The 24165-nt window shown below is 55.3% G+C and overlaps 1 protein-coding gene across 1 annotated transcript in view; it reads right to left on the reverse strand.

Annotated features, from left to right (window-relative positions):
• Nucleotides 1-24165, reverse strand: part of ATP2A3 (ATPase sarcoplasmic/endoplasmic reticulum Ca2+ transporting 3) — a 57271-nt gene that overhangs the window by 11406 nt on the left and 21700 nt on the right. The window contains exons 2-11 of the mRNA XM_054394505.1: nucleotides 19040-19057; nucleotides 18552-18634; nucleotides 17497-17601; nucleotides 16165-16303; nucleotides 10048-10128; nucleotides 9387-9472; nucleotides 8414-8878; nucleotides 4098-4186; nucleotides 754-856; nucleotides 452-583 (exon numbers count right to left, since the gene is read on the reverse strand). Of these exons, the coding sequence (XP_054250480.1) occupies nucleotides 452-583; nucleotides 754-856; nucleotides 4098-4186; nucleotides 8414-8878; nucleotides 9387-9472; nucleotides 10048-10128; nucleotides 16165-16303; nucleotides 17497-17601; nucleotides 18552-18634; nucleotides 19040-19057 (1301 nt within the window). The remainder of the gene's footprint in view (nucleotides 1-451; nucleotides 584-753; nucleotides 857-4097; nucleotides 4187-8413; nucleotides 8879-9386; nucleotides 9473-10047; nucleotides 10129-16164; nucleotides 16304-17496; nucleotides 17602-18551; nucleotides 18635-19039; nucleotides 19058-24165) is intronic.

Genomic DNA, 24165 nt, shown 5'->3' on the forward strand with positions numbered 1-24165 from the left:
TGAGCCCAGCTGTCATTCAGCCTGAAGCTTCATGTAGCCATAGAACCACAGAATGTCTTTGGTTGGAAGAGATCTCCAAGCTCATCCAGTCAAGGTCACCACTGAACCATGTCGCTAAGGACCAGGTCCAAACACTGTTGCACACCCCCAGGGCTGCTGACTCCAGCACTGCCCTGGGCAGACCATTCCAACGTTGGGAACCCTTTCAGTGAAGAAATATTTCCTAACATGCAGACCCAGGTCAGTCCCCGTGGTGCTGGCATCAGCCTGCCAGGGCCACTGCTCAGTCTGCTCCCCAGACAGCCCAGTGCCTTGCAGGCCAGGGGACCGCATCCCTGTGGCAGATGAGTCCCCTAGATCCTGCACGTGGTTACTGCTCCAGTGACAGCTGTGCCACAGCCCTCCTCTTCCTCCTGACCCTGCAGCTGCAACAGGGACCTCCCCCACTCACCGTGTTGCAGGCGTTGGCTCTCTCCACCTTGCTGAGATGGCTGGTGTCGGTGTTGAAGACGTTCATCTTCTCCACCAGGCAGGTCAGGGCTGTCTCTGTGGCTTCTCCCACCTTCTCGTAGACTTTTTTGGACTAGAGAGCAGAACAAAGAGGGAGCTGAAGCTTTACAGCATGTCCTCTACCTGCCACTCTGACTCAGGATGCTGGCACCCACTGCCCCAGCTAAGAGCTCCCCGAGCATCACCCTGGCATGGGCTGAAGCCAGGGACAAACCTCCTCCCCAGCCCTGGTGTCCCACACACCTCGTTGTAGTCCAGGGAGGAGTCGTTGCAGAGGGCGCAGATAGTGGCCAGCTCCACCAGCCCATCGTACTGCCCGCACCGCACCGGCTGCCCGTCCTTCAGGCTGCGGAGACAAACCACACACAGCCTTCAGCCCACCTCCTGCCCACAATAACACTGAGCTACACCTTCCCCTGCCACATTTTCTTATGAGAGGGAGAAAAACCTCAGTCACAGCTCCAGGCCTGGGTCTGTGTTTTGTGCCTTACCAAACAGGACAAATAAAACATCACTGGAGGCAAATAAAACTCTTGGAGTGGTCCAGAATAAAGGGGGCTGCAGAGAAGCTTCAAAGGACCAGAAAGACCTCAAAGGGATGATGATGATGAAGATCATAGAATGGGTTGGGTTGGAAGGGACCTTAAAGCTCATCCAGTTCCAACCCCCTGCCATGGGCAGGGATACCTCCCACCTGCCCAGGTTGCTCAAGGCCTCATCCAGCCTGGCCTTGAACACCTCCAGGCAGGAGGCAGCCACAGCCTCCCTGGGCAACCTGTGCCAGTATCTCTCCACCCTCACTCTCAAGAATTTCTTCTTCATCTCCACTCTCAATCTCCCCTCTCCCAGCTCAAAGCCATTGTCCCTCATCCTGGCACTCCCAGTCCTTGTAAAAAGTTCCTGCCCAGCTCTCCTGGAGCCCCTTCAGGTACTGGAAGGCTGCTCTGAGGTCTCCCTGGAGCCTTCTCTTCTTCAGGCTGAACAGTCCCAGCTCTCCCAGCCTGTCCCCACAGGGGACATTCTCCAGCCCTCTGATCATCTTTGAAGCCTCCTCTGGGCCCTCTCCAACAGTTCCATGTCCTTTTTGTGCTGGGGGCACCAGAACCAGGAGGCAGTGCTGCAGGTGGGGTCTCAGCAGAGCAGAGAGGCAGAATCTCCTCCCTGTGCTGCTGCTCTCCCTGCTCTGGATGCAGCTCAGCACACAGCTGCCTGCTGGACTGCCTGTGACCATTGCTGGCTCCTGGGGAGTTTGAAATTCAAGCAGGGAGTTACTGGAGGTCCAGAGTAGATGTAGGGCCAGCAGCAAATGCCTTCTCCTCCTGTTGATGCTGCTTCATGCTCTGGAGAGCTGAAAGGCACCCAAGGGAGCATTCAAAGCTGCAGACATTTAACTGCATGCCTGTGGCTGTTCTCAAGCAAGCAGCAAGCTGGGGATTTTAATTCCTAAATGGGTTATGGAAATGAGCACAAAGGTGGCTGGGTAGGAGTAGCCCTGAGCACACCAGGGACCTCAGCCCCTGCGTCTCACCCACTGCCAGGGGTGCCCAGGGGGCATGAAGAATTACCCCAGTGCAGGAGAGGAAAGTGCAGGCTGGAGCTGGAGAGACCCAGCTGGTCATCTGCTCACTGGAAAACTAATTTGTCAGGCATTTCATTTATTGGGATCAGATTATTCCAGTGCTGGGTCCCAATGGAAAGAACATTTTGGAGCCCTTGTTGCAGCTCAGGAGCGGAAAACAGGGAGCGGCCAAGAAACTCTGAAAAAATTGTGTGCTGAGGGACACAAAAAAACACACTGGGCTGGGAATGGGCAGAGGAGAGTCACTGCCTCCTGCCCAGGTGTCACCCAGTCATGGGCAGGGGAAGGCAGTGGGAGGAGGGAGCCTGCAGACACTCAGGGATAGGTTTTGATGTTTTGGGAAGGTGGAAGTATCAGGGCTGGCATTTGCCATGAGTATCTCCTGGCTATTGCTGGGAAGAAACAACCAAATGGATGGATGGATGTGGATGCTGACTACCTTGACTTCAGCAAGGCTTTGGACACCTCCCACAGCATCCTCACAGGTGGCTTTGGGAAGTGTGGGTGAGATGAGTGGACAGCAGGGCTGGAAACTGGCTGAAAGATAAAGACATAGCTGAAAGGGTAGTGGTCAGTGGCACAGAGTCTAGTTGGAGGTTCATGACAAGTGGTCTCCCCAGGGGTCACGACAGTGCCCAGTCCTGTTCAACATCTTCATCAATGATCTGGATGAAGGGATGGAGTGGAGCCTCAACCAGTTTGCTGATGGTCCTAAATTGGGAGGCTGACACCTGACACCCCTCAGGCTGTGCTGCCATTCAGCCAGACCTGCACAGGCTGCAGAGCTGGGCAGAGGAAACCTCATGGAGTTCACCAAGGGCAAGTGCAGGGTCCTGGCCCTGGGGAGGAACAACCTCCTGCAGCAGGACAGGGGAGGGGGAACCTGCTGGGAAGCAGCTCCAAGGAGATGTATCTTGGGGTGCTGATAGTTTGTCATGAGCCAACGACATGCCCTTGTGGCCAAGAAGGAAAGGATGTCCTGGGGTGCATTAAAAAGAATGTGGGCAGCAGGTCAAGAGAAGTTCTCCTCCCCCTCTACTCTGCCTAGAGAGGTCTCATCTGCAGTGCTGGGTCCAGGTCTGAACTCCCCAGTTCAGCAGAGACAGAGAACTGCTGGAGAGAGTCCAGGGGAGGCTGCAAAGCTGCTGAGGGGCCTGGAGCAGCTCTGGGAGGAGCAAAGGCTGAGAGCCCTGGGGCTGAGAGCCTGCAGAAGAGCAGCCCCAGAGGGGAGCTGAGCAATGCTCAGCAAGAGCTAAAGGAGCTGTGGGGGGCAAGAGGCTGGGGACAGACTCTGCTCACTGGTGCCCAGGGATAGGACAAGGGGCAGTGGGCACAGACTGGAACCCAGGAAGTTCCATGTGAAGAGGAGGAGAAAGTTGTTTGTTGTGAGGGTGCTTGGAGCCCTGGAGCAGGCTGCCCAGAGAGGTTATGGAGTCTCCTTCTCTGGAGAGCTTCCAAATGCCTCTGACCATTGTGATCTGGGCATCCTACTCTGGGTGACTTTGCTGGAGCAGGGGGGTTGGACTGGATGATCTCGAGAGGTCCCTTCTGACCCTGCTGGGGTTTTTTGAACAGTTGCTGGTCCATACCAAACATGTGCAGGCTTCAGCACTGAAGAGCATGAAGTGCCAGCAGCCTCATCCAGCACTGCTCCCACTCTTGCTGTCCTCTCCTGCTCTAAAGCAGGGTTCTTTATCTGGATTGCTAAGGAAGGGAGAGGCAGGAGCAGGAGCAGGTGCCAAGCCTGTCTGGGACACACTGCCCCACAGCCTGACCTGACACTTGTGAGCCCAGCATGGCCCAAACCCAGCATTGAGCTGGCACCTCCATAGCCAGAGCTCAGGGTGGCTGCCAACTGCCACAGAACCCTCCCCTTCTCCCCAGCTTGAGGAGCAAGCCTGGAGTCCCCCAGACACAGCCACGAGCCAGACCCTCCTGCTTCCCCCAGCCATGCTGCCAGCCAGGCCAGGGCCACCCCAGCCATGCAGCAGAGAGGACCCACACTCACATCTGTCCCTCGGGGGCATAGGTGGAGCCAGTGATGCTGAACTCGTGCAGGCTGCACTGGTCACCCTCCACCTTCTCCATGATGAACATCTGCAAAAGGAAAGATGGAGACAGGGCATTAGGCATCCTGGTACAACCCACATGGCCAGCTTGGACACCCACCAACTGCTACCATCCTGCTGCTGGGCACTGGGCTTGGCTCCCTCCCTGGCTGCCCACCACTTCTGACCATCCCCAGGTCCTTCCAGCTCTCCCCTGCCTTTTTCACCTTCTCACCTCCTCCAGCTCTCATTTCCCACTGCAGAGGAGTGATGCCAAGCCAGTTCTAAGAAGGTGCTTGTGTTTGCCATGGAGCAGGGAAGGAGCCAGGTCTGGGTTTTCTAATCTGGCCCTCAAAAGTCTCCATGAGGCAGGATCTGAGCAGCTGCCCCTGCCACCCTTCACCAACCAGCTCTCAGCCATCAGCTCACCTGGCACATTGCTGGGATCCCAACTCAGCTCTGGGCAGCAGCTCACCTGGCATCAGCTCAGCCTTCCAATGGCACGACAGCTGGGATCCCAGGAACATTCCTGATGCCAGCTCAGCTCTGGGCACCAGCAGTGTGGCAGCTCAATGAGAAAGCCCCACAAAAGTCCACTCTCTATTTTTAATGATTTTTGCCTTCCAAACTCCTTCCACTTTCCCTTTTGCTCCTGCAGTCAGAGAAAAAACCCTCCAAAAACTGAAACCAGAAGAAAGCTCTCCCTCTGCCCAAGCTCTGCAGGCTGATCCCAGCCTTCGGGGCAGGCTCAGCCAGCCCCAGCCCAGACGGCAGTGGGTGAGGCTGGCTTTTGCGTCCTGGTGGCTGCTGAGCTGTGCCGAGGCCAGAGGCAGCGCAGGAGGCTCAGTAACCAACCGGGAGCTGAGCAAGGGCTGCAGTGCCACGGCCGGCAGGGAGTGGCCAAGGGGGATACGGCTGCAGGGGTGACAGCTTCTCCTCAGCTCTAGGACCTGCATGGTGGCTGCAGAAGGTGGGTGCAGAGGTAACTGTCCCCTCCCCACCTTGTCTCAAACTATCCATCCTTCTCCATTCATTTCCCTCTGGAGATTTGGGATGCTCCCCAGGAGACGGGAGCAAAGGTGTTGGAGGCAGGGCTCAGCACCAGGGATGCAGCACCTCTGGGAACCACCGACTTCTGCTTCTGGCAACTAACAGAATCAAACAGTCCCAGCACGGTGGGGTTGGAAGGGACTTCTGGAGCTCCTCCAGTCCAACCCCCTGCTAGAACAGGGCACCTACAGCAGCTTGCCCAGGAGCACAATGGCCAGGGTGGGGGTTGGAAGCTCTCCAGAGAAGGAGATTCCTCAACCTCTCTGGGCAGCCTGTTCCAGGCCTCCAGCACCCTCACACCAAACAACTTTCTCCTTCTGTTCAAGTGGAACCTGCTGGGTTCCAGTCTGTGCCCACTGCCCCTTGTCCTGTCCCTGGGCACCACTCACAAGAGTCTGTCCTCAACACCTTGCCCCCACACAGCTCCTTTAGCTCTTGCTGAGCATTGCTCAGCTCCCCTCTGGGGCTGCTCTTCTGCAGGCTCTCAGCCCCAGGGCTCTCAGCCTTTGCTCCTCACAGAGCTGCTCCAGGCCCCTCAGCATCTGTGACCACCCCTAATCACCCCCCAATCACCAACCACCTCACATTCATGGGTACTTGGGGGGCATGGCCCCTGATGACCACCGTGAGTGTCCTGAACTGGCTCAGCTGGCACCCAGCTGCATGACCCAGGCACTAATTGGTATTCAGAGCTGGTGGTGCAGCCCTTGAAGACCAGCTGAAGGTTGTAAAACACATGTGAAACCTTTCAAGAGTCTCTTCACAGTTCTACAGACCTGCTGCTGGCAGCCAGATGTGAGGGGCATGCATGGCTCAGCACCATGCCCTGTGGCTGAGCAGCTGCTCTCACCCAGTTTGATGTGAGTTAACTGATTCTTCTCAATTAACCTGAGGTGCCTTGGTGGCTTTTTGCCCCGGCACTGAGCTGGATGCTGGGTGCAGGAGCACATCCCGGACACGCCAGGGCCACCCTGAGCAAATATTTACCCCCGGCTGCTGCCTCACACTGCCTGCCTCACCTGGGATCCCTCTCCAGCACACAGCAACTGGCCAAGGCCCTGGCCTGGGGCCAGCCTGGCTTGGAGCCATGAAAGTCAGGATTCAGCCATGGGAATAACATGGGTCCCAGCATTCCAGCATGGTGGGGTTGGAAGAGACCTCTGGAGCTCATCCGGTCCAACCCCCTGCTCATGCAGGGCACCCACAGCAGCTTGCCCAGGAGCACAATGCCCAGGGGGCTTTGGAAGCTCTCCATGCAAGGAGACTCCACAACAGGCAGGGCAGCCTGCTCCAGGGCTTGGCACCCTCACAGGAGGGTGGTGGAGCAGAGCCGTGATGCTGAGTTCCTTCTGCAAATGATGACTGATGCTAGAACCCTGCTGGGTGTCACACTGGCCCTCTCCATCCCCTTCCTTCCCTCTCCCTGTCTCATCATCACCAATCCTGCCTCTTCCAACTACGCCACACTTGGAGATGGTGGCTACTTCAACCCAAGTTCAAGGAGCAGATCATAGAATCATTTTGTTGGGAAAAGACCTTTAAGATCATCAGGTTGCCTTCAGCAACCACAGATAGGAAACAAATGAAGAGAAGCCCCTCAGCAAACCTTGTCTGACAACTCAGAGAGTCACAGAATCATTTGGGTTGGAAGAGACCTTTCAGATCATCAAGTCCAACCCTTAACCCAGCACTGCCAGGGCACCACCAAACCATGGCCCCCAGCACCACATCTCCATGGCTTTGAAACCCTTCCAGGGATGGGGACTCCACCACTGCCTGGGCAGCTGGTAGGAAGGGGTTTGGGGAAGGTATTGTCACTGCTACCTCTCCTTCTGCCATTTGCAGATAGAACCCAAGTCCCAGGGTAACCCTTTGTTTGCTTTCCTGAATCACTGGGTCAGAAGATGTGCTGCTGGGAACCTCCTCCCCATGCAAGATGTGGGCAGCTTGGTCATTGCCTGGCTCGGGCAGTGTCTGCTCTGAAACCCTCTCCAGGGCAGAGCTATCAGACACTTCCAGTCCTCTGAGCACAGCACTGGCCAAAGCCCATGGCCAGGTTCAGCACATTCATGGCTTCCCACCACACTACCCAAGTGTCAGAGAGGAGGGACAGTGGCCAGGTCCGTTTTTCCCCACAGCTACACATTTTCCAAGGTTCTTCTACCAACTGGCTGTGCCAAGGCCATGACAGAAAAGCCTTGCTGAGATGTGAGGACTAGTGGGGAATGGTCCAGGCTCTCCCCACTGGGATGGTCCAGTCTCTCCTCACAAGTCACCTTTCCACACAGCCACACATGGGGCTCTGCTAGACCAGAGCCTTCAGCCTCTCCAGCAAACCGGTCCAGGGCTCCCTTCATCAGAGGAGCTTTGCAGTCTGAGCCCAGCTGCACCCAGCTGCTGGTGGCAGACCTTCTGCCAGGGGAGGACAAGTAATCAAAGTACCTTTCCACCAGGTCATGGGCATCTTAACTCCTGGATTTCAGCATGAGCTTGTCACACACACTGCACTGACCCCCAAGTATCCTAAGCCCACAAGACTCGTCACCTCATGGAGGTACTTCAGTTCCCAGCCAGCTTTGATCCAGAAGGTTTATGATCCAGAAGAGACCTCAGCTCCAGCCACTGCATTTGGTGTCACAGGTCTGAACCTCTGTCACTCCAACACCTGCTGTGCCACTCATAGCTACAATCTTCTAACTCTTCAAGCTGCTCTGACACCATCAGCATCTGCTCAGAGGTCCACAGCCTCTCAGAGATGATGAAAAGTGATGTCTGTGTTCCACTGCCTGGAGGCTGCCAGCAAAACAGGTCCAGACTTCGATGTTTTGCAGGGTCCAGCACCTCTCACCAGTTAAAATCAAGGGAAAAATGGGCAGGAGAGCAGAGGGCCTGGCTGCACTGGCACCTCCAGGACCTCTGTCTCAAAGCCACATCCCTGCAGGAAGAACTACTCTCTGGAGAAGTAGCCCTGAAACTAGCCTGGTGTGCTCATGAATGTGAATTTTAACCAAGCCAAGAGAAGCCATCAACCTCCTCACCCTCAGGCAGGCAGAAACGAGGCTCAGGGCTTCCTACAAACCATCTTCCATGCCCACCTTCAAATCTCTGCTGTGAAACAGGCCTGGTGAGGACAGCAAAGGCTGGTCCCAAGGGTGGGATGGAGTGACGCAGGGTGTTGGGAGCTTACTGAGCAGCCCCCTCCCCCCCAACACAGCCTGGCACTCACCCTGCAGACAGACATCTGGTTGGTGGTGAGGGTGCCAGTCTTGTCAGAGCAGATGACTGAGGTGCAGCCCAGGGTCTCCACGGAGGGCAGGCTGCGGACGATGGCATTCTTCTTGGCCATGCGGCGCGTGCCCAGTGCCAGGCAGGTGGTGATGACGGCCGGCAGCCCCTCAGGGATGGCAGCCACCGCCAGCGCCACTGAAATCTTGAAGTAGTAGATGGCTCCCCGGAACCAGGAGCCGCCGTGCACAGGGTCGCTGAAGTGGCTGATGTTGATGACCCAGACGGCGATGCACACCAGGAAGATGACCTTGGAGAGCTGCTGGCTGAACTCATCCAGCTTCTGCTGCAAGGGAGTCTTCTCGGGCTCCGTCTCCACCATCTGCGTGCGGATCTTGCCAATCTCGGTGTACACCCCTGTGGCAACGACCACCCCCACGGCCCTCCCCGCAGCGATGTTGGTGCCCTGGCAGGGAAGGAAGGGGACGTGTGGCCATGAAACCTCTTGGCCTGAGCAGGGAGATGGGTTGCTTGTTGGGAAGGAGAACAAGAGACCTTGGTTCGGGGGAAATGAGACATCCTGGGTTCTTGTATAAACCTAGGCTACAGCAGGAGACCCTCCTGAGAGGTCTCTCACCCCTTGAGGGCTTCTGCCTCGGAGGGGCATGAGCAAGAGGGAAACCCAAATTTGCAACAGCTCCAGGCCTGTCACAGCCCTTTTCCTCACCCATAACACATGCCCTGTGATGGACAACCCACTGAGATTGCCCAAGGCTGTTCAGGGCACCATGTCCCACAGCCAGGAAACCCAGACGCAGCAGGTCCTGACTGTCCCGGACTTGTGGGCCTTTCCATGGATTCGTGTCCCTGTCAGGCATGCACTCCAGCTCACTGCTCAGGTCTGCCATGCCCATGACTCTTCACTTGGTGGCTCTCTGAAAAGCCACAGGAGAGGGGTGGCCAGGTGGACTTACAGAGAAGAGCATGTTCTTCTTGTCCTGGTTGACAGCCCGGGGGTCAGGGACGGGGTCAGCATGTTTGATCACCGACACAGACTCCCCTGCCGAGACAAGAGGGAGGAGATGCACTGCATGTTTCCTCTCCAGTCTCCATTGCATGCTGTCATGAGCCTGCATCATGGCCCCCATGGCTCCCTAAAGCAGCACTTTGCCACCAAACCACCATGTCTGAGGACATCAGAGCTGAAGCATGCTGAAGATGAAGGCTGCAGAACAAGCTGTGCAGATCACGAGTGGCCATGAGCTCCCACACAGCTCAACCAGATGAGGCCAAATCCCTTCCCCAGGGAGCCATGGGGGCCCCAAGTATTTGTCACCTCTCCCTGAAGTCACAAAGCCTCATGCACCAGTGGTCATCAGGCAATAGCTGCACAGGGGCTAGCATGAGCAGGGCCTGAACAGCCCCTCATGAAACCCCATGTGGTGCACAGCACAGCTGCATGCTTTGCAGAAGGGCTGGCCAAGCACCAGCCATGTCACTGCTTGGACTTTTAGATGATGCTGAGACCTCCCTAAGGCCTAAGCTTCCTTCACCTCCCATTTTCCACCCCAGCCCCACCACTGTCTGGAGGAAAGCTCTGCCTTCAGCAGCCCCCTCCACCCCCGCCCCACACACCGGTGAGGATGGACTGGTCGACTCGCAGCGTGGTGGAGCAGATCTCGATGATCCGGATGTCTGCTGGCACCTTGTCACCAACTGCAAGGAGAGGAGCAGAGCAGCTCCATCAGGTGGGACCAGCTCTCCCCCTCTGGCCCCCACTAGCCCCCACTGGCCCAGGAAAGGCAGGCAGCAAATCTCCTGTCTGAGCCACAAAATGTCTTCATGGAATCCCAGACTGGTTTGGATCAGAAAGGACCTTTCAAGCTCATCCAGTCCAGCCCCCTGCAGTCAGCAGGGACATCCCCAATCAGAGCAGTTTGCTCACAACCTGACCTGCAATGGTGCCAGGGAAGGGGCATCTCCCACCTCCCTGGGCAGCCTTGGAGAACTTGGAGAAAAGGAGGCTGAGGGGAGACCTCATTGCTCTCTACAGCTCCCTGAAAGGAGGTTTGAGACAGGTGGGGTTGGTCTCTTCTGCCTAGTAACAAGTGATCAGACAGGAGGAGATGTCATCAAGTTGTACCACAGGACGTTTAGGCTGGACACGAGGAACAATTTCTTGGCCAAAAGGTTTGTCAAAGCCTGGCCCAGGCTGCTAAGGGCAATGGTGGAGTCCCAATCCCTGGAGGGGTTTCAAAGCCAACAAAATGATTCCATGATTCCTCTGGAACACACTGGCACAGCCCAAGGCCACCAGTTTGTACCTCAGACCTTGTCTCCTCTCATTTTCTATTCCAACTGGCCAGTCTCCAGCGCAGGGGCTGCTGCCCAGGGACACTGCCAGGGTGGGTGACCTGCCCCCCAGCTCTGCCCATCACCTTCCCCAGCTCCCATCCAAGCAAAGCTAATGGTGGTTCAATCCAGGTTTGCAGGAGAAGCAAGAAGCAAAGGTGGGAGCTCTGGGTTAGCAGAGGACCCAGGTGGGCTCCTGCAAGACCCCACATCCCTCCAGCCCTGGCTGCACCTCCACAGTGACAAGAGCTTCTCTGCCAAGGCTGGGACTTCCCTGACCTTCACAGGCAGCCATCACCCACAGAAGGGGCAGGTGGGTTTCCTCTTCTGCTTGAAGTAGAGCTGCCACAGTTACAGAGACAGACACATGGTCCTTGAGGCAGCCTCTGGCCCCCAGCCAAAGCCCAGCATCACCCTGCCTACTGCCCTGCACCACCTGCCCTACCACCACATCTCCATCTCTTCTCTTCCTTGAAAAGCCCCTAAAGCATCCCCATTTTGGAGCAGCTCAAGCATCCCAGCCTCACTCCTAACCCCATTCCATGGCTCCATGGGCCAACTGGAAGGGTGCCCAGTGATAGATACTCCATCCTTGGAACCATTCTAGGTCAGGCTGGATGGGGTTGTGAGCAACCTGCTCTAGCTGCAGATGTCCCTGCTGTCTGCAGGGGGTTAGACCAATGACTTTAAAAGGTCCCTTCCAACCCAAACCAGCCTGTGATTCCATGAAGACTTTCTGTGCCCGAGACAAACAGCCATCCATAGGTCTCCTGGCATGGCAGGGTGGCTATGGCTGAGAGACGCCCCATCAATTGATAGCCATCGAGGTGCTTCCCTAAAAAGTCCCTTCAAAGCTGCTTTTCCCACTGGATTTCTTTCCCCCAATACTTCCCTTATTGGCTGGACACCACCATGCTCCAGTGCTTCGGAAACACTGAGGCAGAGCAAGCCTGGCTGCCAGGGCCTCCCAGCAACTTCCCCAGGCCAGCCTGGCTGGCAAGGGTCCTGCCCCAGCCCAGGCTTTAAGGAGTGCTTCCTCCTGGAGCTCCTAAACCCAAGCCAGTCTGGCCAGGAAGGGTCCTGCCCCAGCCTAGGCTTTGACGAGTGCTGCCTCCCATGGCTGCAAACCCCTGCTGGAGCCCATCCCTGCCTCAGCCATTTATTCCAGGTGCAGAGCTCAGCAGCTGGCATGTGGTGTGCAACAGCTGCTGTCCAGCCAGACCTGCCCCACGCCCCATCACTCCCTATCATTATTGTGGCTGAGTTGGGGGGTGCCAGCCCAATGACTCCCCTCAGATCATAGAAGATCATAGAATAGAATCAAGAAGGCTGGAAGAGACCTCAAAGATCATCGAGTCCAACCTGTCACCCTAAATCTCATGACTATCTAAACCATGGCACCAAGTGCCACGTCCAATCCCCTCTTGAACACCTCCAGGGATGGTGACTCCACCACCTCCCTGGGCAGCCCATTCCAATGGCCAACCACTCTCTCTGTGAAGAACTTTCTCCTCACCTCCAGCCTAAACCTCCCCTGGTGCAGCTTGAGACTGTGTCCTCTTGTTCTGCTGCTGGTTGCCTGGGAGAAGAGACCAAACCCCTCCTGGCTACAACCTCCCTTCAGGTAGTTGTAGAGAGCAATGAGGTCACCCCTGAGCCTCCTCTTCTCCAGGCTAAACAGTCCCAGCTCCCTCAGCCTCTCCTCATAGGGCTTGTGCTCAAGGCCTCTCCCCAGCCTCGTTGCCCTTCTCTGGACATGCTCCAGCAATTCAACATCTTTCCTAAACTGAGGGGCCCAGAACTGGACACAGGACTCAAGGTGTGGCCTAACCAGTGCTGTGTACAGGGGTACAATGACCTCCCTGCTCTTGCTGGCCACACTATGCCTGATGCAGGCCAGGATGCCATTGGCTCTCTTGGCCACCTGGGCACACTGCTGGCTCATGTTCAGGCAGCTGTCAACCAGTACCCCCAGGTCCCTTTCCACCTGGCTGCTCTCCAGCCACTCTGACCCCAGCCTGTAGCTCTGCATGGGGTTGTTGTGGCCAAAGTGCAGCACCTGGCACTTGGATTTGTTGAATGCCATCATGTTGGACTCTGCCCATCTGTCCAGCCTGGCAAGGTCCCTCTTGCAGAGCCCTTCTACCTTCTAACAGATCAACACCTGCTCCCAGCTTGGTGTCATCTGCAAATTTACTGATGATGGACTCAATCCCCTCATCCAGATCATCAATAAATATATTGAACAGGATGGGGCCCAGCACTGATCCCTGGGGGACACCACTAGTGACAGGCTGCCAGCTGGATGTGGCACCATTCACCACCACTCTCTGGGCTCTGCCCTCCAGCCAGTTCCTAACCCAGCGCAGAGTGCTCCTGTCCAAGCCACAGGCTGACAGCTTGGCCAGGAGTTTGCTGTGGGGGACAGTGTCAAAGGCCTTGCTGAAGTCCAGGTAGACTACATCCACAGCCTTTCCTGCGTCCACCAGGCTGGTCACCTGAGCATAGAAGGAGATCAGGTTGGTGAGGCAGGACCTGCCCTTCCTAAATCCATGTTGGCTGGGCCTGATCCCTTGGCCATCCTTCAGGTGCGCAGTGATTGCCCCCAAGACAATCTGCTCCATGATTTTCCCTGGCACTGAGGTCAGGTTGACAGGCCTGTAGTTCCCAGGTTCTTCTGTCCATCCCTTCTTGTGGATGGGTGTCACATTGGCCAGTTTCCAGTCTTCTGGGACCTCTCCAGTGAGCCAGGACTGGTGGAAAATGATGGAGAGAGGCTTGGCCAGCTCATCTGCCAGCTCTTTCAGCACCCTAGGATGAATCTCATCAGGTCCCATGGACTTGTGAATATCCAAGTGACTCAACAAGTCTCGAACTAATTCCACATGGATTTCAGGAGTACAACACTGCTCCTTGACCCCATCAACCAGCTCAGGAGGCCAGTTATCCTGAAGTCCTCCTGCCTTACTGTTGAAAATGGAGGCAAAGAAGGTATTTAGAATCTCAGCCTTCTCCTCATCCTTAGTTACAATGTTACCCTCCACGTCCAATAAAGAATGGAGGCTCCTCTTGCCCCTCTTTTTAGCATTAATATATTTATAAAAATGCTTTTTGTTGTCCTTCACGGAAGCGGCCAGTTTAATTTCTAACTGTGCTTTTGCCTCTCTAATTTTTCTCCTACATGATCTAACAACATCCTTAAACATATCACTAGTTGCCTCCCCCCCTTTCCAAAGGCGATAAACCCTCTTTTTTTCCCTTAAATCCTTCAGGAGCTCCTTGCTCATCCAGGCTGGTCGTCTTCCCCGCCGGCTCGTCTTATGGCATGTGGGAACTGCCAGTTCCTGTGCCTTTAGGAGCTCCTGTTTGAAGTAGGTCCAACCATCCTGGACCCCTTTCTTCTTAAGGACTGTTACCCAGGGAACTTTCTGAATAAGTTGCCTGAACAACCTGAAGTTTGCCCTCTGGAAGTCCAAAGTGAGGGTTCTGTTACTGCTCCTCCCTATCTCCCTGCATATTGAAAACTCCACTATCTCATGGTCACTGCACCCTAGACAGCCTCCGACCATCACATCTCCCACCAGCCCTTCTCTATTTGAGAACAGCAGATCAAGCAGAGCCTTGCCCCTGGTAGGTTCACCTAAGAGCTGCATCAGGAAGCTGTCATCCATGCACTCTAGGAACCTTCTGGACTGTCTCCTCTCTGCTGAATTAAGTTCCCAGCAGATGTCTGGTAGGTTAAAGTCCCCCACAAGGACAAGGTCTGATGATCTTGAGACAGCTTCCAGCTGCTTATAGAATATCTCATCGGCCTCCTCATCCTGGTTGGGTGGTCTATAACAGACTCCAACCAGGATGTCAGTTTTGTGCGGCCTCCCTCTGATTTTAACCCACAAGCATTCAACCCTTTCTTCTGCAACCTCAAGTTCTGAGGCATCAAAGGATTCCCTAATATACAGGGCCACCCCTCCTCCTCTTCTCCCTTGCCTGTCTCTCCTAAAGAGCTTATAACCCCCCAGTGCAGTACTCCAATTGTGAGAATCGTCCCACCATGTTTCTGTGATGGCAACTACATCATAGTCTTCCTGGTGAGCCAAGAGTTCCAGTTCATCTTGTTTGTTGCCCATACTGTGTGCATTGGTGTACATGCACTTCAGCTGGGCTGCTGATTTCACCAGTTTGTGTGGTCCTCCCTCCTCTCCAGGGAGACTGGTTTCCACACCCACCCCCTTCAGACCTAGTTTAAAGCCCTCCCAACGAGTCCTGCCAAGCCCAGTGCCAGAACCCTCTTACCCTTTCTAGATAAATTCAACCCAACTTGGTCCAGCAGGTCGGGTGCAGTAAGAGTTGCCCCGTGATCAAAGAAGCCAAAATTCCGCTGCTGGCACCATCTCCTAAGCCAACTGTTGATGGTGTGGGTTATTCACTTTGGGTACAGACTCACACTTGGCATCTGCTCAAGGGAGCTGCACACCTCCAAGGAACAAAGAGCTCGCCTGGGAAAGGCAAAGAGGGTTCTCAGATGAAGAATCTGTTGCCTGTACCTAAAGCCAGCACAGAGCCCTGGGGGGTAGCTCCTGTTCAAGGGTGGGCAGTGTGGTAGCATCCCAGCAGACTCTCTCAACACATGACAGATGTCCTGCATGAACCTAGGTGCCATGAGCCAGCTATTGAACATGGGCTGATCACTACAGCACTGCAAGCCCCCTTCATGCCAAAAGGCAAGGGAAAGAGAGGAAAACCTGGGAGTGCTGGTGGACAAGTTCCCATGAGCCAGCAACGTGCCCTCTTAGCCAAGAAGGTCAGTGGTCTCCTGGGGGGCATGACACAGAATGCAGCCAGCAGGATGAGGGAGGTTCTCCTCCCCCTCTACTCTGCTGTGCCTCCAAAGGAATCATGGAATTGTTTTGGTTGGCTTTGAAACCCCTCCAGGGATGGGGACTCCACCACTGCCCTGGGCAGCCTAGGCTAGGCCTTGACAAACCTTTTGGCCAAGAAATTGTTCATGTCCAGCCTAAACCTCCCCTGGAGCAACTGGATGACTGGATGACCTCCTGTCCTATCACTTGTTACTAGGCAGAAGAGACCAACCCCCACCTGGCTCCAGCCTCCTCTCAGGGAGCTGTAGAGAGCAATGAGGTCTCCCTCAGCCTCCTCTTCTCCAGGCTGAGCACCCCCAGGTCCCTCAGCTGCTCCTCCTCAGCCCTGTTCTCCAGACCCTTCCCCAGCTTTGTTGCTCTTCTTTGGACCCTCTCCAGCCCCTCAATATCCTTCTTGGAATGAGTGACCCAAAACTGAAGCAGTACTCACGGTGTGGCCTCACCTGTGCCCAATACAGATGTGCCTGGACATTGTGGCACCTCCCCACCCCAGCCCATGCCGGGGGTGGTGGCTCCCTACCTGCCACCTCCACGATGTCTCCGGGGACGATGTCCCTGGCGCGGACGCGCTGCAGGCCACTGCGGTCCCCGCGGATCACTTTGCCCATCTCGGGCTCGTACTCCTTCAGTGCCTCGATGGCGCTCTCTGCGTTCCTCTCCTGCGGGCACAGCAGGGCACAGCTGGCAGTGCTGGGCTTGCTTCTGCTGGCTCCTCTCTACCCTCTCTGAAGGCAGGAACGGCTAAACCCCAGCCCTGGCTTTGGTGCCCATTTGCACCATGGATGGGGCAAGTGCTGCATCATCTTCAGCTGCTCCAAAATCATGGCTCAGGTTGGAAGGGACCTCAGAGATCATCTCCTCCAACCTCCCTGCCATGGGCAGGGACACCTCTCAACTAGCTCAGGTTGCTCAAGGCCTCAGCCAAACTGGTCTTGAACACCTCCAGGGAGGAGGCATCCACAGCCTCCCTGGGCAGCCTATTCCAGAGTCTCACCACCCTTGACCAAAGAACTTCTTCCTCAGCTCCACTCTAACCCTGCTCTCCCTCAGCTTCAAACCATTCCCCCTTGTTCTGTCTCTAGACACCCTCAGGAAAAGTCCCTCAGCAGCCTTCCTCTAGGATCCCTTCAGGTCTTGGAAGGCAGCTCTAAGGTCCTCCTGGAGTCTTCTTTCCTCCAGGCTGAACAGCCCCAGCTCCCTCAGCCTGTCCTCACAGCAGAACTGCTCCAGCCCTTGGATCATCCTTCTTGTCCTTTTCTGGACTCTCTCTTGCCCTTTTAAGCAATGGCTTAAATCACACCAGATCCTGGACACTGCATGGACCTTTTGGCTTGGTTTCCTCATTCTTGCTTTGGGAAGCAGCAGATCCCACCCAGATATGTTTCCTCATCCAGCCACACCACCTCAGATCAAACTGTAGGTAAATAAGCAGCCTTCAAGTGAAGAGACACAAGAAGAGAAGCATTACTGGCTGAGATGTTTGCTCCTCCCCCAGAAAGCTGGGGAGCAGCAGCCACCATGGCTTTCTGGTGGACAAGGCAAAAGGAGGCATCCACAGCCTTCAAGGCCTCAGAAAACCCATTTGGCCATGGCCAGGAGTCAAGCTGCCTTTGCCTGGATGGAAAACAAGTGCAAGGTCCTCAGCTCCAAACTGCAAAAGCTGTCAAAGAAAGCCTGAAGGAATGAGCCAAGAGGCATCTGCACAGGGCTGTGAGTCAGCATAGCCAACATGAGACCTGAACCTTTGAGAAAGGAGTTTTCAACAGCAAGAAGCAACCAGACCTTCAAATGAAGTCTCTCAGCCATGTGGAGCAGAGCCCTGTGGGGCAGGTGGGAAAGGGCAGCACTGTACCTGCCACACGCCCACCACGGCGTTGGCGATGAGGATGAGGATGATGACGATGGGCTCCACGAACGCCGTCATGGTCTCCTCTCCTTCTTCAAACCAGGCCAGGATCTGGCAGGTAAAAGACAAGAACCACAGTGCAGCTGAAAGAACAAGTGCTAACATTTTAAGGAGGATGGAAACAAGAAGCCATCAGGTGGTGTTTGCTGGAGAGAAGACAACCCAGTGGGGCTTTGCCCAGGGCTTGGTTAAAGCCTGGACTTGCCATGCAGTGCCAGTGCTTAACGCAGCTGCCTCCACTCTGCTGGTCACAGAACCATTAAGGTTGGAATAGAACTCTAATATCATCCAGTCCAACCATCAACCCAACACCACCACGCCCACTAAACCATGTCCTGAAGTGCCATGGCCAGTGGGTAGCCTGTTACAATCCCTGACCACTCTTGCAGCAAAGAAATTTTCCCTAATCTCCAACCTAGCCGTCCCCTGGCACAATTCCAGGTCATTTCCTCTTGTCCTGTAGCTTGTTGCTTGGGACAAGAGACCAACCTCCACCTGGTTCAATCTCTCTACAACTCCCTTTCAGGGAGTTCAAGACAGTGAGAAAGTCTCCCTCAGCCTCCTCTTCTCCAGGCTGCACACCCCCAGCTCCCTCAGCTGCTCCTCCCCAGTCCTGTTCTCCAGACCCTTCCCCAGCTTTGTTACCCTTCTCTGGACCTGCCCCAGCCCCTCAACGTCCTTCTTGGAGTGACAGGCCCAAAACTGAACCCAGTACTCAAGGTGTGACCTCCCCAGTGCTGAGTCCAGGGGGACAATCCCTGCCCTGCTCCTGCAGGCCACAGTTGCTGACACCAAGGCTGGATCAGGGCTCCTGACCAACTCCACGCTCTCCTCTTTGAAGCAGACACGATGCTGTTGTCACCGCACCTTACAAAACCACTGCCTGCTGCTACATCTCCTTCATCCATCGTGCACCTTCCTCTGCCTCCTTTGCCATCTGGATGTCACCCAGGTCCATAGGTGCCCCGAAATGTGCCCACCCCCAAGCCAGAGGTACTTACAAAAGACAGAAAAGCTGCTATCAACAAGATGCGGACCAGCAGATCTTCAAACTGCTCCAGCACCAACTCCCAGACGGACTTCCCTGGTGGGAAAAGGTCAAGCACAGTCAGTACTCAAACCACCCCAGAGGACAGGACACCTACACCACTGAGGTCACCAAGACCCTATCCCTGGCTGGCAGCACTGGCCACGGGCACTTGTGAGGACACCCATCCCAGTGGGGGAGTCTTCTCTCTCAAACACCTTTATTTCTGGCTTGGGCCTGGTTTTCTGGGGCTGTTTTTAGGTACAGACACCAAATCCTCTGTCTTTCTGCTCACAGCTGGTAGCTCTGCCATGGCAGGACAGCTGCCAGCCCAGCTCTCTCTGGGATTCAAACACAGACTAAAAGAACCCCAAGACTCCCCCCTCTTCATCCCCAGCACCTGCTGTACAGACTCTGGGCTCGTACCCATCAGGCCCACCCTCCCCCCAGCCCAGGACTCACCTTCTTCTGCAGGGAGCTCTGAGGGTTTCCATCAACAGCCCAGTGAAAATAACCAAAAGAAGATGAATTAGTGATTTGGGCCCAGACTAGCAGTCCCTTCCCTTCTGCCCCAGCAGCCCATCCACCACCCCAAAACACAGCTTCTTCTGCCCACATCCCCACATCAAGACAGCTTGGCCTCAAGGGTCTTGGTCTGACACCAAGCAAGCAGCACTGGTGCTCTCCACACCAGGGAAGCAGCATTTCCCTGCTGGAAGCAGCTCCAGCAGCATTTATTGTGCACTCCGCCTGCTTAATAAACACTCCTCAGGAGCTGCCCTCTCTAAATCCGGGACACTGAAGTCCTGTAAAACATCCTGCCGGGATCCCAGGGTGGACCTGCTGGGGACTGTAACCTGCAGAACATGTTTCCTGTTCATGTGCTGCACTTCACAGTCTCCAGTTCTCTAGAAAAGGTCCAAAGCTGATGCTCAGCAAGTCCAAGATGTCCTTCTGAGTCTGCCTTGGTGGGTGCAGAGCCTCCATCCACACTGCTCCCAGCCAAACCTGTGTCCAGTCACCTGCACAACCTGAGAAAGCCCCATGGGCTCCTGAACCCCAACCAGCTCTCCCACATCGCCATGGGATGACTGTGACCTTGTCCCACCACAAGGGTTTCACAAGCATTGAGTAATGCCCTAACCCAGGCACCCACCAAGGGCATGGCTCCTGCTTCCCTACCTGACCAGGGATGGATCTGCTGGCCCTGCTGTGGGCAAAGTTTGGCCGAAGACAGCAAGGTCCTGCAGCAAGGGAGGACTCAGGATCCCCCTGGTTTTGGCTGCTGATGGGTGCTTGGCTCCCTTCGCATCCCTGCTTCCACAGCTGGGGTGAATTCTTTGGTTGCCCACAGAGCAGCTGGGCCAAAGCCTCAGCCAGGGTGAGGAAATAAGGACGCTGCAGCTTTCCCTGGGGAAAGGAACTCTAGGATTCACTGGGCACAGCAGAGCTTGAAGCCAAAATCATGCATCTACAAACACTCCAGAGGGCTGTGCTGGTGGCTCAAAGGCATGGCACAAGGGACAGCACCAAGCTGACATGGCACCAGGGCAGGCTACCCAAGACCTCCATCCCGTGGTGCTCTGGCCTGAGAAGAGACCAGACAGAGAACCCAACGCCAAACCTGCCACAGGGCAAAACTTCAGGCAGAAACCTCCCAAAGAGCTGTCCCAAAGCCTCTGCAGTCCTTCACCTACTTCTGCACCCCATGGAGTGATGATAAAACAAGATGGTCCTCCACCTCTTTGTGTCTCTGGAAGGGAATAAGGGACTGGCTGAAGTTCAGGAAGAATCACAGAGGAAGGTCAAAAGAAACCACAGAGAACATTCAATAGAGAGGGACACAAAGATGATCAAGGGGCTGGAGAAGCCCTCCTACAAGGGCAGGCTGAGTGAGCTGTGTCTATTCAGTCTGTAGAAGAGAAGGCTCCAGGGAGACTGTAGAGCAGCCTTCCAGTACCTGAAGGGGCTCCAGGAGAGCTGGGCAGGGACTTTTGACAAGGGCTGGGAGTGCCAGGATGAGGGACAATGGCTTTGAGCTGGGAGACGGGAGAGTGAGACTGGAGATGGGGAAGAAATTCTTGACAGTGAGAATGGGGAGACACTGGAACAGGTTGCCCCACCCAGGAAGGCTGTGGATGCCTCCTGCCTGGAGGTGTTCAAGGCCAGGCTGGATGAGGCCCTGAGCAACCTGGGTGGGAGGTGTCCCCGCCCATGGCAGGGGGTTGGAACTGGGTGGTCTTTAAGGTCCCTTCCAACCCAACCCAACCAACCCATTCTATGAATCTATGAGTCATAAAGAATGTTCAAGAGGAATCAGTCCAAAGCAGAGACACTTCAGTGCCCCATGGCTGGACCAAGCGTGGGATTGTCTCTGATCACCCCCAGCACAGAGCCCTGAGTGGCTGCAGGAAGTGAAACCCTCTGAGCTGTTTTCCAGCATCTATTTTCATTCAGAGAAATGAGCAAAACTCAACCCAACCTCCACTGAAGCAGCCCCTGGAAACAAGGAGGTATTTACACTGCAGACTGCTCCAGCTCCTCAGGGCTCACACATAAGTTGGTGCACCCCATGTCCCTCCTAGGTAAGGCCACTCTGATCCCCTGCCATCATGAGGACAGGACCATTACAGAGAGCCTAAAATCATCCTTATAGCAAAAACCAAACCAAACCAAACCAAACCAAACCAACAAACCCCCAATCTTGGAGCAGCTTCAGCATCTCCAATCACTCTGCAGAGCCTGTCAGAAGGAAAGTGGCTCTTCTCCCTTCTGCAGCCTGCAGCCAGCTCCTCTCCACCCCCAGCTTCCTCTCCCTAGCCCAGAGAGCCACCGAAATTAAAACTCAGAGATCTTGCTGCTGCTATTTCCATCCAGGCTCTGTTTTAAGGGTGCAAAGGTGTGAGGTGAGAGGGCTGGGGCAGGTCATGGCCCGACAAGGATGTGGTCTTGACTCTGATGGGTGCCCAGGGATGACCTTCCACTGTGGTCCTCTCAGTGCTTGTCCAAGGTGGAGTTTGCAGAAGGAGCAGCAGTACTGACGTCTACAGAGCACTTTGCAGGAGCTCTTGACTAAAGCATGAAAACCAGGGCTCCATCAGCTCTGGAGGAAATGTGCACAGGGCAGCCAGCCCACTGTGTGCCACTGACAGTGCCACCAAACCTCAAACAGCAGCAACACTGCTTCAGCCACCTCCAAACAATCCCAGATTTCACTCTAGATACAGCCAGGTCTCTCCTCTGCCATCAGGGAGTCCTTCCACCAGTTCAGTGCCATTTGGCACCAAATACCCAGAGGAAAAGGGCAGAAAGTCACAATAAAATCAGGTTTTGGGGGCTGAAACGATCAAACCCCACCAGAAACCAGGAATGTTTGGGGCTGAAGCCTCACTTCCAAAGCCTCACTAGAATTAGGAGGGGATTTTACTCATCAAACCCCAAATTTTACATGAGTCAGCCCCATGGCACCGGGCAGGGCATGTGCTGAGCTGTGGCACTGCCATGTCTCACCCAAACAGGAATCCCACCACAGGCAGGGAAGCAGCAAAATCCCTGATCTGCAGTTCCCATGGGACAGCAGTGAGTGCAGGCAGGATGAAATGGCAGCTCCCCTCTGGCACCTGCACAGCCTCTTGCTTTGCCCTGGTGGCTCTGAGTGCAGCACAGAGATCCTGCTCCATGCCCAAGGTCCCAGTACAGCCAGGAGACAAGTGCAGGAACAGCAGCAAGGGCAGAGAGTGATGCTGGCTCCTCAGAGTGCCCACAAACAGGGTCACCACTCACAGCACAAATGCTCAGCTTCCCAAGCAAGCAGCCCCAGAGGGATCTGAGCAATGCTCAGGAAGAGCGTTGGAAGGCATTGGAAGAGGAAGGTCCCAGACTCTTGTCAGTGGTGCCCAGGGACAGGACAAGGGGCAATGAGCACAAACTGGAACCCAGAAGGTTCCATCTGAAGAGGAGAAACCTGTTTGGTGTGAGGGTGCTAGAGGCCTGGAGCAGGCTGCCCAGAGAGGTTGTGAATTCTTCTTCTTTGGAGAGATTCCAAACCCTCCTGGCCATTCCTGGGCAAGCTGCTGTGGATGCCCTGCTTGAGCAGGGAGGACCCTTCCAACCACACCATGCTGGGATTCTGGGATCTGTAGTTTCTCTGGTCCTGCTCTTCTGCAACACAGCTTTGGAGAGCAGAGCCAAGAAAGAGGAGATACCACAACAGGGCAATGGGTGTCTGGATGTCACAGGACCAGAGCATGGTCCCCTCCAGGATATCAAGTAGAGAGGTACCTGGCAGCCTCAGAGCTCTTGCCTTGCCTTGCCTTGCAGTGGCCCAGACCATAGCCAGTCCCTGGGACTGCTGAGGATTTACAGCTTGCTCTGAGCTCAACACATTAGGATTCCATTTCTTGCTATGCCATCCTGTCACACAGTGACCATGGCATGAGGTGGCCTTCAAGCTCTGACATGAGATGCTCTAAGGGCTTGCAACAAGAGTAGCCACTCTGGCATTAGGCTGTTTCAGCTGCAGGTTAGTCTCCAGCTCCTGCCAGCTCCACATGGGCTGGAAGCCCAGGGGCTGGCACCTGCAGCATGGCAGGGCATGGCCACCAGGTAAATAAACACAGGTGCCACCCACCAGTGAGGCAGCAGGGGTGGGAGCTGCTGCTGCCCCAGGGCTTGGTGACAGCCTCTGTGTCCCTGGGGACACCCCATTCCATGCTCCTTGGGCCAAGGCAAACAAATAACAAGGGGACAGGGTGGCACTGGGGTGGCTGTCAGGAAACACTGGAGTGCAGGATCAAACCCCCTGCAGCAGCACAGCCACACAGCAGCTGGTGCTTGTCCATCGTGCCCCCAGCACTGCATCCCACTCTGTATCAGCGAAGCTGAGGCACAAGGGGACACTGTCTGAGGCCAGCACTTGGCAAAGCAAACCCTGGGGCAAACATCTTGTGGTGAGGGATTGGCACAGGCTGCCCAGGGAGGTGGTGGAGTCCCCATCTCTGGGGACGCTCAAGAAATGTGTGGCACTCTGGGACATGGTGGCTGAAGGCTGGACTGCCTGAGGCCTTTTCCAACTGAAACAATTCTTTGAGTCTGTGATCTCACAGGATGAACACTGAAATATTATTTTCTCCATCATTCCAGGAGCTACCCAAGGACAAAATTCAGATTTCCCTCACACAGGAAAGGTGACAGCACAGTGCCCACTTTGAGCCATATTTCACATACAGATTGCATTGGGTTGGAAGGGACCCTCAAAGCTCATCTTGTCCAACCCTGCTGCAGTCAACAGGGACACCTCCAGCTAGAGCAGGTTGCTCAGGGCCACATCAAGTTTGGCCTTGAATGTCTCCAGGGATGGAGCCTCAACCACCCCTCTGGACAGCCTGTTCCAGTGTCTCCCCAGCCTCTCTGCAGAGCTCCCTCCTGATCTCCAACCTAACTCTGCCCTGCTCCAGTTCCAAACAATTTCCCCTCCTCCCAAGCCCTTGGACACAGCCCCTGCTCAGCCTTCCTCCAGGTGCCCTTCAGATATTGAAACACCACTATAAGGTCTCCCTGGAGCCTTCTCTTCTCCAACACTCTGAACA

Source organism: Indicator indicator, chromosome 30, assembly GCF_027791375.1.
Source record: "Indicator indicator isolate 239-I01 chromosome 30, UM_Iind_1.1, whole genome shotgun sequence".
NCBI classification, from domain to species: domain Eukaryota; kingdom Metazoa; phylum Chordata; class Aves; order Piciformes; family Indicatoridae; genus Indicator; species Indicator indicator.